This window comes from Ipomoea nil, unplaced genomic scaffold (assembly GCF_001879475.1).
Source record: "Ipomoea nil cultivar Tokyo-kokei standard unplaced genomic scaffold, Asagao_1.1 scaffold1262, whole genome shotgun sequence".
NCBI lineage: Eukaryota > Viridiplantae > Streptophyta > Magnoliopsida > Solanales > Convolvulaceae > Ipomoea > Ipomoea nil.
Window position 1 is genome coordinate 510,095 of NW_017617690.1, and position 18,105 is coordinate 528,199.

Here is an 18,105-nt window from a genome sequence, read left to right on the forward strand (position 1 = left end):
TTATTGTCTTTAATCTAGTTGCATGAATTTTATGTAGTTGTAGGTGTATAACTAACAATTTATTATGGATATATATGCATGAAACTTGGAATATACTCAGTTTAATAAGATCCTTTATGTAGTTTAATTTGTGGATATATAGTTTTAAAATTGTGGATATATAGTTATGTGATTATGGATATATAGTACTATGTGAATATATGAATGTATTACTCTGTGGACATACTGTTAATAATTCTGGATATATATTAATGTGTTTTTGGATGTATAGTTATGGGTTTATGGATATATATGCATGACACTTGGAATACACTCAGTTTAATGAGGTCCTTTATGCAGTTTAATTTGTGGATATATAATTTTAAAATTGTGGATATATAGTTATGTGATTATGGATGTGTAGTACTCTGTGAATATATGTATGTATTACTCTGTGGACATACTGCTAATAATTCTGGATATATATTAATGTGTTTTTGGATGTATATTTATGGGTTTATGGACATATATGCATGAAACTTGGAATATACTCATTTTATTAATATCATTTTTTATTTCTGAATTTTGTGGATATATAGTTTTAAAGTTATGGATATATAGTTATGTGATTATGGACATATAGTTATGCATTACACTGTGACCATGCAATTAAGAATACATGGATAAATTGTTCTAAATTCATCTTTAACATAATCTTCTGTAATTTGTAGCTGTTCTACTTTGATCGAGTAGAATTCAAAGGAATGAAGATCAACAGGACATACCCTAGCATACTTGCTTGGACAACCACGCTTGTAAGAAAGAGAGTCAAGGCTGAAAAAAGGGCTGGTGGGTTTGGAAAAGGAAGGGTTATCCCTAGAGTTAAGAAGCCAAGGACTGATGCTACCACCTCACTGCAACAACCTGCAAGCACTGCTACTGCTACAACCTCACTACCACAACCTGCATTTACTGCTGCTGCTACTACTTCTTCTACTCCTGCTACTGCAACACCGACACCAACTACAAGTGAGCCACTCTCAAGTGTTGATCGGGTGACCCGTGTGCTCCAAAAGCTAGCATCAGATGTCCTGGAGTTTGGTGAAGCTATGTCTGAAATTGGAAAGCAGGGCGCACCTATTGAAGTCATGAAGAAAGCGTTCTCAGGGATATCAAACATGCTAGGTGCTGCAAGCGCAATTGAATCAACTTCCATTCCAACTGAATCTCAGTTGGATGACATATTCTTTGGGAGTGAAACCTTCACCGCTGCAGTGGATTCATTGGTGGAAGCATTTCAGAAGACAACAAGAACCATGGAATTTGAAGCTCCATCATTTGATTTGGGAATACACTGCAATGAATCGCAACCGCAGCCATGTGAGCAACACACAGAGCAAGTAGTTGAAGAGGACCTACCATTGGATGCTTTGGTTCAACAAATTGGAGAGGATGCAGGACTGTCAACGACCTTGGGAGCACAAGTAACTCCTCCACTTGTTAGGGTCCCATTTCAGAGATATGTTCGTCATGCCGCTGCTACTGATGCTGATGTTGATGACTTTGATTGGTAAATTTACAGTTTGTTATTTGCATTTGGCTTTAACGTTATGAATTTATAGTGCTAAAATTATGAATATAAACTTATGAACATTTTTACAACTGTGGACATATAGCTTTAAAATTGTGGATATATAGATATAAAATTATGAACATTTTAAATCTGTGAATATATAGTTCTATGATTATGTACATATATGTTTAATATTATGGATATAAAGTTCTAATACTGTGGATATATAAACAACAGTGCCATGCAAGAAAGTGAGTCTGATGTTGAGGACGTGACTGTTAGGATGAGACCCCAGCGACGATTCAGGAACAAACCTCTTTGTTTGAGGTCACCATACTGGACACAGAATGCAGGTTTTATACGCACTGCAACTCCACGGGAAAAAATCATTTCAAACTATGCATTCTTGAGTGTGTCTACCGAACACCCAGAAGAGTATGTTTGAACACATATATTTATAATAACCTTTAAATTACTTAGATAGTTCATATTATTATAACTATTGGTGTTATTATTATTATTGTTATTTTGGTGCTGTAGTGAGTTGCTGTTCAGCTATGGTGACTACTACCTAACAAGGCGTCACTTCTCAACTTTGAGCAATGGCGAGTTGGATATAGACTTCTTGAATATTTGGTCTTTGTGGCTAACTTTGAAGAACACAGAACGTGCTGTTGGGATACCAAAACGCGTATTTTTCACCACACTGCCACATGTAAGAGTTATTTTTGACATGCAGATGCGCATTTTTTAAAATCTAGTACTCTAAGCCTTTTGAATACTCATTTTTTGCATTTTTGTGTATTCAAAAACAGCTGCAGCTTGATCCATCTGATGATTGGATGAAAAGTCTCCCAGCTGAGAAAATGATGAAAAATTTCAATGATAGATTGAATTATGAAATATCAAGTTTTGGAAACCTGGAAATCAGTGATGCAGACCTTGTAAGATCTATTGCACACACTTAATTTAATAATTTAAGATTTTATTATTGATATATATGCATGAAGCTTGGAATATACAAAGTTTAATAAGATCCTTTATAAAGTTCTGAATTTGTGGATATATAGTCTTAAAATTGTGGATATATAGTTATGTGATTATGGATATGTAGTACTCTGTTAATATATGAATGTATTACTCTGTGAACAGACTTTTAAGAATTCTGGATATATGGTAATGTAGTTTTTGGATGTATAGTTATTAATTTGTGGATTTATATGCTTGAAGCTTGGAATATACTCGGCTTATTAGGATCTTTATAAATTTCTGAATTTTGTGGATATATAGTTTTAAGATTGTGGATATATAGTTTTATAATTATGGATATATAGTACTCTGTCAAATATGAATGTATACCCATGCAGTTAACAGTACCTGGGTATGTAGTTGTTTCAAATAATAACCTTTTATTTTGGAATTAGATATTTTTCCCAGTGCATCGCCATGCACACTACTTTGTTGTGTGCATAAATGTTAAGGAATCCAAGGTTCAGGTGATAGACAACAAGGAATTGCCTGCTGGTGTTTCAGAGCTTGATAAATATGGGGACTGTCCATACAAACTGGTAGCTTATATTATATTAAAAAATCTCCTTATTGTCACCTATATATTGAATTTAAAACATTATGAACATTGAGCTAATTTTTTACCAGATTGAAGCATTCAAGGCGTACCTGGCAGCAGGACAATCCACCTTGACTCACAAACTGAACAGCATGCCAGTAGAGTTCCTTGCCATGCACTGGAAAAATGCAGAGAATGTCACCGACTGTGGCATATTTGTAATGCGGCATATGGAGACTTACATGGGTGGAGCTCTCGAGAACTGGGATCCTGGGTTCAAGAAACATATGCGCACGAATGTAAGAGTAACATAAATATATTACATTCCAACTACATCAAAAAGTGATGAAAAAATTACAATGAACTAGTTATTTATTTTTCTTATTTTACAGGCTAGCTTCATTTTTGAGTTGAGGGCAAAGTATGCTGCTTGTATCATCACGTCAAAGCTGAACAGCGTCAAAGGCGAGGTCATGAAAGCTGCAAAGATTGAAGACAAGAAGAAGTAAAACTGGAAAGATCAATGAATGTTTTTGTGGATGAATATTTTAATATTTTCTGTTCTTATGGTCGTTTTGTAACAACTCTATCACAATTTTTGAAATTCGATCTATGAAATTCACTGAATATATAGTTCTCATATTATGGACATGTAGGTTTAAGATTGTGGATGTATGGATATAAAATTATGAACATCTTACATAAGTATAAACATACCGTTCAAATATTCATATATTCATATTTCAAGAATTATGGACATATAGGTTTAAGATTGTGGACATATTGATATAAAGTTATGAATATTCGTTCAACTGTGAACTTACATTTTACATAAGTGATCAAGTTCACCAGTTTACATATTGATATATAGCTTTAATATTGTGGATATAATGATATAACATTATGAACACTTTTACTAATTTGACACACAATTCCAATATTTTGTGGTCATATAGTTCTCAGAATTATGGACATATAGGTTTAAGATTGTGGACATATTGATATAAAGTTATGAATATTCGTTCAACTGTGAACTTACATTTTACATAAGTGTAAACATCAAGTTCACCAGTTTACATATTGATATATAGCTTTAATATTGTGGATATAATGATATAACATTATGAACACTTTTACTAATTTGACACACAATTCCAATATTTTGTGGTCATATAGTTCTCAGAATATGTATGTATAGCTCTAATATTATGGATATATAGCTTTAGTATTATGGATATGTAGCTTTAATATTATGGATATATAGCTTCAAACCTGCAAATCAACAAGTACTAAAATTTTGAATACACAGATCAAACAACTTGTAAATTGATATCCTCAAAACAGCTAGCTACCAACTGGTATTAACCCCACTCTCAATCTACAACTGCATTATCATCTACATCATTACTATACTGACAAAACTCCGAACTCCCAGAACTTGGATGTACAAGGTACCCATCCCCGGCAATCTCAGATAGACTTTCCAAAACCAACGACTGAACAGCACCCTTTGTACTCGAAGCAACTTTATTTGCAGCACTCCTCCTCCCCCTTGCAGCACTGTACTTCTTTTCAATAACACTACTCCTCCTTACGTTACGCTCACCTTTTGATCTCCGGTTTGAAGGATTTTGAATGACACCACTTGAAGATGAAACACCGCACTCTTCAATATGCACATAGCCAATCTCAGCTTCAACCTTTTTCTTTGCTTCCTCAACTGCTTCATCACAGAACTGCCTAGTTACACTGTTATCTTGACTAGATGAAATCAGTCTTTGAAACTTTCTGCAAATCTCCACAACCCAAATTGAAGGAGGGACACCAGCTCTACAAAACATTGAACCAGTATTCACATCCCTACCATCAGCAACCTTTTTAGTCCACCTTTTCATGATATATTTGTTAGGAATACTTGAAACACAGTGTATATGAAGAATGCGTAAACAATGGCAGCATAAAATTCCTAACTCCGAAATCAACTTGCAACTACACGAAATGTCTAAGGTTGACAACTTAAAACTGACTTCATGCCTTATAATATCTATATCTGGACGCCATACGTGATACTTGAACTGACAACCTTCATTCAACACCATTTCTTGATGACAAGCATTGCCTTTCATGAATTGTTCCTCAAACAAAAAATATATCTCAATCGTATATACCTCTCTAGCGTGTAACAGAAGTTTCACGTGCTCCATCATCATGTTGGGTACCCCTTGAGTACAACGAAAGTCTTCACCATTCTCTTTGCTCCTCCATTCAGAAGTTACACTAACAAACGATGAATAAAAATCACATAGACCTGCAGTCTTGGACAGCCTTCTTGAAATCGAATGGTTAGTAGTTTCACTCCTTTGCGATGATAAAATGCCCCCTGAAAAATAGTCCTTATTGAATGCTGGACACCACTTCTCCCTACAGTCATACAGCTTTTGTATCCAACTATTCTTGTGGTACTTGTAGTCAGTCACCAACCTGAAATGATAAGACATATGTTCAGAACTCTAATGCTATATATCCACAGTTCCAATATAATAAAACCACAAATTGAATGCATATAATACAAACAGAAAGCTCACTGCTTCACTACTACATGTTCAGACAACTAATACTATATATCCATAATTGTAATATTATATATCCACAATTCCAATACTATAAATCCATAAATTGCATGCATATAATTTAGAGACAAACAGGAAGCTCACTGCTTCACTAATACATGTTCAGACAACTAATACTATATGTCCATAATTCTAACACTGTATATTCACAATTCCAAAACTATAAATCCATAAATTAAATGCATGTAACTCAGGAACAATCAAGAAGTTCCATTCTATACTACAACATGTTCACATAATTCTAATACTATATATTCATAATTCTAATACTATATGACCATAATTCTAATACTAAACATCCATAATTCAATTACTGGAATCGAAAAAGGAAAAAAAAAAAGTAGTGGACATACCTTGTCCAATAAAATTCAAACTCAGCTTCAGTCTCTGTGTATTTCAACACACAGTTAAACATATCTAAGAAATCCTTGTTATTCCTTAACGCCTTGATATGCTTCTTCGAATTCTCGCCAATATGCCATATGCAAAGACGGTGACGTGATGTTGGAAACACCTGACAAATAGTAGCAGCCATGGATGCACATTGATCTGTCATGATAGTCTGTGGACATTTCCCATTCATAGACCTTAAAAATGCTCTAAACAGCCACACAAATGATTCTATCCTCTCATTCATCAGAAAACCACATCCAAACATTACATTCATGCAATGGTGGTTCATCCCTACAAAAGGGCCACAAATCATATCATATTTATTAGTGCGATAAGTTGTATCGTGCACTAATAAATCCCCAAACAACTCATAGTCTTGTCTCATCCGACCATCCCTCCAAAAAAAACTGCATAGTCTTGAATCACAATCAACTTCAAAATCAAAGAAAAAATCAGACTCAGTCGACTGCCTCTTCCTAAATATTTCAATTAATGAGTTCGAATCGGTTCCATCCAAACGCTTTGATGTATCAGAAGCAATTGAATTATAAGCATCTCGATTAGTGAAGCCAACTAATGGAGACCCCCCTGCTTGATGTTTCAAGAACCTAATACCATCTGCCATTGCAACACCACTCTTCTTCAAATCTTTTAAATATAACAGTTGATTATCACCCACATTTCTATGTGAACGCAGAAGATGACTCTTGTCTACAGCACATAACTCGTGATTGTGCACTTTTACATGTTTTGTAACCGTCCACAACCCATCCTCACCGACGTCAAACTGAACACATGCACCACACCCTGACCTTGTGCCAATTTTTGAATATGCCCTAACACCAGCATTTGCCTTAACCTTAAAACCAGCTTTAGAACACATAAACATCTTCATTTGGACTGTTTTGCTATATACCTTGCACCGTTGATTACCCTTCCTCACACTAAAACCAACTCTATATGCATAATTGTTATACAACTCATACGCTTCAACCCCGTTACTTACAACAACACCAACCAAATCTTCATCAACTGCAAATGCAATATATAACCTCAAGTATACTAAATAATACACGTTCCATTGAAAATATAATTCCTATGTAGAGGGGGTGCGGGGAATGCCGAATAAATCCAGCCATGCTCTACAAAAGGAATAACATTTTCCATGGAAAAAGAATGAACATATAACAATGCTGAACACTGTGAATTATGATCATATAAAACTACATATAGACCTGGATTAGAAGAAGAACCATCAATGTCTAACTCTATTGGATCTGAACTTGGTGAATCAACAACAACATCTTCACTGACTGCATAGTGTTAAAAGCCAGAACAGAGTATCAGTTTAGAAATTTGTGGATGTATAGTATTATAATTCTGGATGTATAGTGATAGAATTCTGGATATAAAGCTCACAATTTCTGGACATAAAAGTTCAATAATTATGGATATACAATCCAGAACAGAGTATCCATTCACAAAATCCTTGATATATACTACTATAATTCTGGATATATAGCTCACAACTTCTGGTTTTATAGTTCAAAGATTATGGATATATATTTCGTTCATTCAGAAAACCATAAACACATAAACACCAAGAGTTACGAATGATCTCAGACTAGAATCACATAAACATCACATACACAATAAACATCACACTAAATATAAACACCTACACAATATATCACATTGCAAAAATCGCAAACGACCACAAATCCATAAAAATCAAACTGCAAAATAACCTGGAACCGTATGCAATTCATCGCCTGCTTCATCTCTCTGATCTAATGCCTCGTCTCTCTGGTCTACTGCATCATCCATCATGAGATCCATACAATAAATCAGGAAAACGACTGCGATCGCTATTGCGATTGCGATTTTACGTATACTGCAATCAAAACGCCAAACTACCAAAAAATCGCAAAACTACCAAATATGATATGAATAACGCCGCTAACGGCCATCCAATTTTTTTTTTTTGATTTTGTGCGCGCCGTGTCGTTTTTTTAGTAAAACGGCGCCGTTTTGCAACCGTATGCACCTTACTAGGTGCATTCGGTTGCACGGCATAATTTGCGATACATCTTCAAAGTGGCCTTATCTTCTTCCCCAAAGCCCAAAACTTAAATATGCCTATCAGTCCATGCTCCCTCTTTGAACGCGTTGCTATGCCATGGACCCATATGGTAATTTCAAAAAAAAAAAAAATGGACCCATATGGTTATATTCACATTGTAAGGTGGATACGGATCCAATACGACGCCCCTCTGTAATCTGGGAGTAACGGTGCCGTTGGTGACACTATTTTCCTTCCACCAACCAGTTTTTTTTTTTTTTTAAAAAATTTGTCAAAAGAATCCAGCGACATAAAAAATTGTGAATATATTGTTACGTAACTGTGAATATAGAATTATGCAGTTGTAAATATAGAGTTCAAGAATTATGAATATAGAGTTTTGTAATTATGAACATAGAGTTCTGTAATTGTGAATATAGAGTTCAATAATTGTGAATATGGAGTTCAAAAGTTATGAACATAGAGTTATATAATTATGAACATAGAGTTCAGTAATTATGAACATAGACTTCTAGAGTTCAAAAATTATGAACATAGAGTTCTGTAATTGTGAATATAGAGTTCAAAAATTATGAACATAGAGTTCGATAATTATGAACATAGAGTTCAGTAATTATGAACATAGACAAATATCATTAACAGCGAAAGAAATCAATTTTTTTTAATTGACACGGCGTCATTTTACACCAAAACGATGCCGTTTTGTAACCGTGTCCACCTTGCAAGGTGGACACGATTCCACAACATAATTTGCCTCTATGAACCCAACCAAACTTCTAATATGGGCCATTGCCCAAGTCCCATGATACTATAAGGGGTCGTTTGGTTCACGAAATGTCAAATTACCTTAGGGAATGTTAGATTAATGGGAATGTTAGAATCATGTGTTTGGTTAAAACTGAGATATGTAATATAAAGCTGTTTGGTTAAAGGGTTGTTTTTTATGTAACGAGTGAAGGGTGAAGAGTGAAGGGTGAAGGGTAGAGTATGTAAAAAAGCAAGGGAATGTTACATAACTTAAGGAAACCAAGGGAATCACATTCCCTTCAAAATAAGGAAAATGCTTATGTGGAGGCTGAATCTTATTCCAAGGGAATGTTAGATAACTTCAACCAAACACAGGAATGTTATATAACTAGCTAAAAATAACCCTTGTTATCTTAGATAACCCGAACCAAACGCCCCCTAAGTTTTTTGGGCAAATTATGTTGTGGACCCGGATCCACATTGACCAAAACGCACGTCTGGAATAATGGTGCCGTTAGTGGCACCGTTCCTCAGCCGATGATATTTTGTTTTGTGAAAATAGAGTTCAAAATTATGAATATAGAGGAACGAATGAAGACAAACGACAAGTTAATGGCAATGAAGGAAACAATTTTTTTTTAAAAAAAAATTTAGACGGCATCATTTTGAAGCAAAACGACGCCGTTTTGGACCCGGATCCACCTTGCAAGGTGGACACGTGTCCATGGCATAACAATTGATTTTCTTGAGTACATTTTTTAGTACACTATAACCTATCTATAATATCTGCTCAATAAATTATGTAAAGCAACCGTAATGTCATAAAACCACAAGGTATTTGACAATTTTTTTTTGGAATACATGATAGTATGATACTATAAGTTAAAACCACATTATTATTCATCTATATATAAATGAACATAAAAGAATTCTACTATACAATGGTATATATTTATTTTGGACAAGAAACGAATATTTTATGTATATGGTGTTATCTATCAATTTTATTCTCTTTATTTTTAGTTTTGATAATACTACTATACCACGCTGTTATACATGGTTGTCAAGATTTTAAATGTATGTGCATGTACTTTTAATTTGTTTGTTTTGTTAAAGACATTTAGTGAAAGTGCTTATGTCCAAAGCAATGTTATAGACAAATCAAACATACCTAATTGACCCCAATTACTTGAAAATTAAAGTTTAAATGTATCCATAAACAATTGTTAATAAGTTGGAACCTCTTGTCATCATACCAAATTCTTAGTATATCTTAAGGTTAGGATGATCATGCATATGTTGTCTATTGTCTGTGGATATATGTCATAATCAAGCCAACCTTCACAATACCATTCTCTCTCTCTCTCTCTCTCTCTCTCTCTCTCTCTCTCTCTCTCTTTCTGAATTTAGGGTCCGTTTGGAAACCAGGAAAATGACTTCTGGAAAATGTTTTCTGGAAAATGAGTCATTTTCCGGAAAACATTTTCCTTTCCGGTGTTTGGTTGCATTCTGGAAAACTGTTTTTGTGTGTTTGGTTCATTTTCTGGAAAATGAGTAGAATTGTATAATTAAACATTTTAATTATTTTATTTAGAATATTACAACATGTATAATAATATAATATTAATTTTAAATATAATAAAAAATAGCTAAGTTTTTCAACAAAAAAAAAAAACTAATAATATATCAAAAATATTATGGTGGTGGTGGTGGTGTAGTGGTGGTGGTGTTATTCGTTATATAATAATAATAATAATAATAATAATAATAATAATAATAATAATAATAATAATAATAATAATAATAATTGGTGGTGGTGTGATGGTGGTGGTAGTATGACGATGGTGTGGTGGTGGTGGTGGTGGCGGCGACGGTGGTATGGTGGTGGCGGCGGCGGCGGTGGTATGGTGGTAGTGGTGGCGGCGACGGTGGTTGCGGTGGTATGGTGGTGGTAGTGGTGGTGGTGGTTGCGGTGGTATAGTGGTGGTGGTGGCGGTGGCGGCGGTGGTGTGGTGGTGGTGGCGGTGGTATGGTGGTGGTGGCGGTGGCGGCGGTGGTGTGGTAGTGGTGGCGGTGGTATGGTGGTGGTGGCGGCGGCGGTGGTATGATGGTAGTGGTGGCGGCGACGGTGGTTGCGGTGGTATGGTGGTGGTGGCGGCGGCGGTGGTTGCGGTGGTATGGTAATGGTGGTGGCGGTGGTGGCGGTGGCGGTGGCGGTGGTGTGGTGGTGGCGGCGGTGGTATGGTGGTGGTGGCGGCGGCGGTGGTATGACGGTAGTGGTGGCGGCGACGGTGGTTGCGGTGGTATGGTGGTGGTGGCGGCGGCGGTGGGTGCGATGGTATGGCGACGGTGGTTGCGGTGGTATGGTGGTAGTGGCGGCGACGGTAGTGGTGGCGACGGTGGTTGCGGTGGTATGGTGGTAGTGGCGGCGACGGTAGTGGTGGCGACGGTGGTCGCGGTGGTATGGTGGTAGTGGTGGCGGCGGCGGTGGTGTGATGGTGGTGGTGTGACAACGGTGGTATGGTGGTGGTGGTGGCGGTGGTATGGTAGAGATGGCGGCGACGGTGGTATGTTGGTGGTGGTGGTGGTGGTGGTATGGTGTTGATGATGTTGGTGTAAAAGTTGGAAAATGACTTCCCCCAAAAAAAAGGGGAAGTCATTTTCCATAAAATTGCCTTCCTTTTCCATTGACTTCCACCCCATTTTCCTTTGACCAGTCATTTTCCAATGTAACCAAACACCAAAACCCCGGAAAATGACTTCTGGAAGTCATTTTCCGGGTTTCCAAACACACCCTTATTTAAAAAAAAAAAAATTGTGTCCTCAAGGTGAGACTGGATAAAGGGTCGTCAAGGCTGCAAGTTAGGGAGACAACTTATGAAGCAATCAAAGAATAAAAATGGCAAAGCACCTACATAGTACACACAATTGCTTGATTCCACAATATTCTCAACTAGCACTTTCCAGAATGAAATTGGTCGTCTTCTTTTTTTTTTTTTTTTCATGAAAATTTATTATTTTATTAAATTATTAAATTTGGCCGAAAATCAACTTGATAAACTTCGAGACTATTGGCTTATTAGCTAGTTGAGGTACATCCAAGTCTTGAATTTCTTGATTTTATATTTCAAATATGTATTCGGGGGTATGTCCCAGTGTCACATGTATTTAGACTTTTGATTTAATTTACATTTTCGATTTAAGACCAAAAAAGACATGAATATTTGAGCGTTAATTTGTTGGCTGATTGAAATACATCTAGATAGAAGTGGTGAAATACCTCTAAATTTTTTTATTTTTTTTTTCAAACTTATATATGGGTTTTGACCACTCTTCTAGTATACTATTATAGGTAGATTTAGACTTTGAAAGAAGCAGTCTTACACTGATTCTTAAACCAATTCAATGAACTTAATTGCCTAACTGGTCAAAAACACAGTACATAGTACTCTATATATAACAAAAATGGTGTGCTGATATTAACTTGACTAACTTATATGTGAAAATTTAGTCAAATAATATTTGGTAACTTGGTAGTATAGTATTTTGTTACTAGAAAGCCATTAATTCGATTATTGCAACTGCCCTCTATTTTCTATAAATATTTTTGAGCTATAAATATAAAAATTTATCTCTTCTAAATAAAGAGTTTGATTTTACTTTGATTCGATCTATAAAATGTTAGTGGGTTTTACTCAAAATTATGCCTGTAATTAAAATAACTACTTGTATATCAATGTGGACCAATAATTTCCAATAGTATACAATGTGTTTTGTCACTTTCTTTTACTCACCGGTTGTACTACATACAAATTGAATGGCTGCTTGTACGGGCTTAACTCACTAATTCAGTAGGTAGTATTTGGGAGAATAAATCAATGTTCGAAACTTGACAACGACAGTATGAGAATTATACTGTGCCCTATCTGCTAAGCCACTGAGTTAAAGTGATTTACATCCTCTCACATGTTCTATCAAGCGAGGTGTGGGGGCCCTTAAGATTGAGGATTGGGAAAACCATTTGGGAGAAAGAAAATCAATGGATGTGTGAATAAATCCCGTGAGGATATTTAATTAGTTATTTCATGTTTGAATATGGACTATAAGATCAGTTCGTACATTCTCACGAGACTACTAGTTCTCATTTGATTCTAATTCTCTCTATATATAAAATTAATTTTTTAAAGTTATTAAGACTTGGTAATTAAAATTCAAATCAGTCATGCATAATAGGAAAAAGTTTTTTTTTTCATATATGGAAAGTTATTATAGATTTAGAATCTTTCCAATTAGTTATAAATTTTTTAATTATGTTCTTTTTATATATGTGCATATACTGTAATAAATACTTCTATTATTTTACCAATTTACCAAATTAGGTAATATTTATTACAAAAATAGAGAAATGTTTATTCAGTTATTCAGTATCTGGAAGGGTAATACACATTGAGATATAATAAACAACTTATTTAAGTTATGCATTCCTAAATATTTCATAAAATACAATATGTATTTGTTGGGAAAATACTTTTGAGAATGACTTATTGATTTACTTGACGGTTGGGCTCCCATGAGAATTTGTAGTCATGTGAGAACGTGTAAACTAATATCATTTATTCATCTAGGATGATCGAATGTTGAAAAAATATGGTAGCATTTATGTATTTACTATATAGTGCATTTGGAAACACTTGACAGTGCATCAGTGAATAACTAACAGTACATGCACGTGAGATCGTGAGTGCAACTGTAAGTTATTTGTAAATGTACCGTCGTAATTATAAAAATATCACTATTTTTTTCTTTAATTTTCAATGCTTGATTATCTCAAATGGACGGATGAGATCGATTCGTGCATTCTTAGTTCTCACGAGACTACTAGTTCTCATTTGGTCCAAATTTTCTCTCTCTCTCTCTCTCTCTCTATATATATATATATATATATATATATATATATATATATATATATATATATATATATATATATATATATAATTAATTTTTGTAAGTTTTTTTTTTTGGTTGCTCAAATGTATCCCTCCCGTCGATAGCCAGAAAACTAATCTTCCATCCCAATGGTCAGCACACTAAGTGGTAGGGAACTGGTCAAATGGTTCCGTCCAAACCCCCAACCTCATGCTTAAGGACGAGGTGTTAAACCATCACGCCAACCATGTTGGTTAATTTTTTTAAGTTATTAATACTCGGTAATTAAAATCCAAATCAGTCATGCATAATAGGAAAATGTTTTTTTACATATCTAGAAGTTATTATAGATTTAGAATCTTTCCAATTAGCTATAAATTTTTTAATTATGTTCTTTTTATATATATGCATATACTGTATTACTGTAATAAATACTTTTATTATTTTACCAAATTAAACTTACAATTATTTTGTAATATTTATTACAAAAATTTATAAATGTTTATTCATTTATTCAGTATCTAGTCTAGAAGGGTAATACATATTGAGATATGATAAACAACTTATTTAAGTTATGCATTCCTAAATATTTCATAAAATACAGTTTCTATATGTTAGGAAAAATACTTCCAAGAATGACTTATTGACTTACTCGGCTAGAACACATTGTATTTCATAAAATATAATATATTAGAACAAAAGTTATTGGCTCTGTTTGGTAAAATGGCTGTTAGCTGATAGCTGTTTGCTGATTATGTTAATTAGAGGGTATAAATAGTTGATAACATTAGCTGATTGTAGAAAAGTGTTTGGTAAATTAGCTGTTAGCCGATAGCTGTTTGGTATAATTTCTTTTCTCAAAAAGCTAATTGAAAAAGTTGCTAGGAGTAGCTTTTTAAATTTTAGCCTTTTATTAGAGTTGCAAACATTTATATTGATATTTTAACTAAATCAAACAATTAATAGTGGTCAAATAAGCTAAAATTGGCCTATAGGTCAATTTTTTACCAAACAAGGCCATTGTCAGTTAGAAGTGGTAGAGAGAATGACTCTTTGGCTTACATAGCTAGAACATATTGTATTTTGTAAAATATAATACATCGGTAAGAATTGACATTGAAAATAACGCATTAGAAGTGATGTAACGCATTAGCTTATTATCTGTTAGAAGTGATACTATAGCCTCATATATTATTTTATTATCTTATTTAATTATATTTTGACCAAAAAAAATACACTCACACCAAAATTATATTATATATCTACTAATAAAATAAAAATTTCAAATTAGAGAAAGATAATCACAAAACTCTTTTTTATTTTTTTTGTGATTAGGAAGGAATTTGAGTATTTGACCCCTAACAAGTAACAAATGGATTAGACAGAACTACAGAAGAATGTTATCTATCATCTCCCATTCAATTATGGGATTAAAATAACAAAAAAGAATATATAATCAGTATATCTACAATAAAAATCCACAAAACAACAACCTTAAAGCAAAATTATGTAAATTAAAATACCCCAAAAAGAAAAAGAATCTTTAAAAAAATTAATTAATTAAATAGGGTTTTAAGGTTGGACCATCATGGCATCATCTACTCTGCCAAGCCAATCGGAGACCCGCCGGAGATTCCACGCCGAACCATCTCCGCGTCAGCAATTTCAACCCCTCGTCGTACACTTCACAGAATCTCATCGGCCATCCCTCCGGCTCGACCGGCCTGTACCCTAGACCGGGAGTCCGGTCATTCGAATTCGGATTCTCCTGTCGGGTCCAATCAATGACGTACGCCGAAACCCGCCGCCGGAACTTCGCCTTAAACTCCGGCCACGCCTGATACTTATAATGGTTCACCGCCATATCCTCGAGCTTCACCTTCGCCGTCTTGAACCCCGGCTTCAACTCGAAATGATGAATCACGTTAGCCAATGAAGAATCCACGGCGTCCAATAAAACAATCGATTTGTGCCGGTTGTCCCTCCGTCGCCGGCAATTATACCCCTGCGTTACGCCCGCCGGCGGATGGGAAGTCCGGTTCGACGGCCCAAACTCGAGACAAGGAACGCTGAGTTGCGCCACGTCGCCGGTTTCCGGTAACACAGAGCGTAACAGCGATCGCGACGGCTCTTTAAAATCGTCCCACGATTTCGAGTACAGAAACTCGTCCACGTCGGTGAAGATCATCCATGAACACGAGCTATTAGCGTATACCGTGCTGTGTGAAAACCCAGATTCTTGAGTTTTCGGCCACGGCCAAAAATAGGTTGTTATATCGATACCTTCTTGTTGTTGTTGGTGTACCAGGTTTTTCACTGTTTGTGGCAATTCGTCGTCGCTGTTATTGTCGTAAAGTATGAATCTTTCGACTCCAATTCTGGAATGGTACATAACCCATTCTTTTAAGTTTTTCGCGACGTTATAGACCATGGTGGCGGCGCAGAGCTTGGACTTCCCGGCCCGGTTTCCCGGTTCGGCTAGGTGGAGTGGTGGGTTGTAAAACGTGACAGTCGGGACGATGACCGGATTGGGTCCCACAATTTCTAGGGAGACTTTGATGAGCTGTTTCCCGGCGGGGAATTCCGGTAACTTACAGCGAAAGACCTCTTGTATTGAGCTGGTGACGTTCGTTTTGATTGTTTCATCTCCGAGGAAGAAAACGCAACGGAATTCTGATGGGTTCCGGTTGATACCTTGACGGTTATTGACGCCTTTCACGAACAAAACGACGTCGTTCTCGGTCGTGATAGAGTCGTATGCCAGAAAATTCCACTGGAGTAGAGGCGGTTGTGAATTTTTCGGGGAAGAAGTGAAATTGATCAGAGAAGACGAGAGAGTCAAAATCGGCTGCTTCGTCACCTTTCTCCGGCGAGCGTTCCCTGGATACTCGCACTTGAACAGTGACCGATCAGGGAACGGCAACACTCCGACGGGGATCGCCGGCGAGGTTTCTCCCTGCTCGAAGAGGCAGACGTAGGGGTCATCTTCATCCCAAGACAGCGGAGAATATTCCGGCGAGGCGACCACAAATACCTCATAGTCCGGAACCGCGACGGAGACCGCCGGAATCGACGGCGCGGTGGGGACCACTCGACGACCAGGGGCGGCTCCCAGTCTGAAATTCTCAGTGATGAGTTTATTGGCCGTAAAGTCGGCGGCGCTTTTGGTGGTTCGGGGCTGAGCGACGCCGGAAAAGTGAACGGCGTAGTGAGAAACGGCGGCGTGATAGATGCAACGGTTGTAGAGCAAGCCGAAGAAGATGAGAAGCGAAACGACGACGTACGCGGAATTCCCACGACCCTTTCTGGCCATTGAGAATCCGGGAGGCGTTAATGGAAGAATGAAACAGAGATGCTGCGTTAAAAACAGGGAAGAATATAAACCGATAAAGGATTATGTGGTCGGGTCGGGTATTGTTGCATTGTATAAATTACTATAAAATGCGATGATTTTGGGATCCATATCTTTTCAAAAGTAGAGTCTTATTTGGCAACAACATCTTCTTCTTTTTTTTTTTTTTTTTTTTTTTTTGAAGAAAACATAAATTTTAATTTATTTCTATAAATATTTATAAAAAGGCCGTATTTTAAAAAAATAAAAAGTATAAATTATGTAAGTGGTTAAATATACATTATTTTATATTTAAGGTGAGGTTATAGCAATCCTCGCTAATCTTGCAAATTATGCTGTGCAACCGAATGCACCATGCATTCGATGCAAAACGACGTCGTTTTGGTTAAAAAATGCGCGTCCCACTTAAAGAAGAAATCAGGTTCGATTTCCGGCAATAGCATTTTTATATATCCATAAATTCATAACTATATATCCACAGTGAATGAATGAAGTAAAAATTCACAATGAATGAAATAAATATCCACAGTGAATGAATGAAGTAAATATCTACAATGAATGAACTAAATATCTACAATGAATGAACTAAATATCCATAAATTCATAACTATGTATCCAGAAATTCATAACTATATATCCACAGTGAATGAATGAAGTAAATATCTACAATGAATGAACTAAATATCCATAAATTCATAACTATATATCCACAAATTCATAACTATATATCCACAAATTGATAACTATATATCCAGAAATTCATAACTATATATCCACAATAATGTTATTGCCGAGAATCGAACCTGAAATTTTTTTTTTTAAGTGGGACGCGCATTTTTAGTCAAAACGACGTCA

At 35.8% G+C, this 18,105-nt stretch overlaps 1 protein-coding gene across 1 annotated transcript; it reads right to left on the reverse strand.

Moving 5' to 3' along the window:
* Positions 1-15,287: 15,287 nt before the first annotated feature.
* LOC109184558 (glycosyltransferase family 92 protein Os08g0121900) lies at positions 15,288-17,323 on the reverse strand. The gene has a single exon (XM_019334579.1). The coding sequence runs from the start codon at positions 17,209-17,211 to the stop codon at positions 15,493-15,495; it is 1,719 nt and encodes a 572-aa protein (XP_019190124.1). The 5' UTR covers positions 17,212-17,323; the 3' UTR covers positions 15,288-15,492.
* Positions 17,324-18,105: the final 782 nt, after the last annotated feature.

Bases quoted from the DNA above. Each gene is read 5' to 3' on its own strand.
- LOC109184558 (XM_019334579.1), bottom strand. From the start codon at position 17,211: ATGGCCAGAAAGGGTCGTGGGAATTCCGCGTACGTCGTCGTTTCGCTT.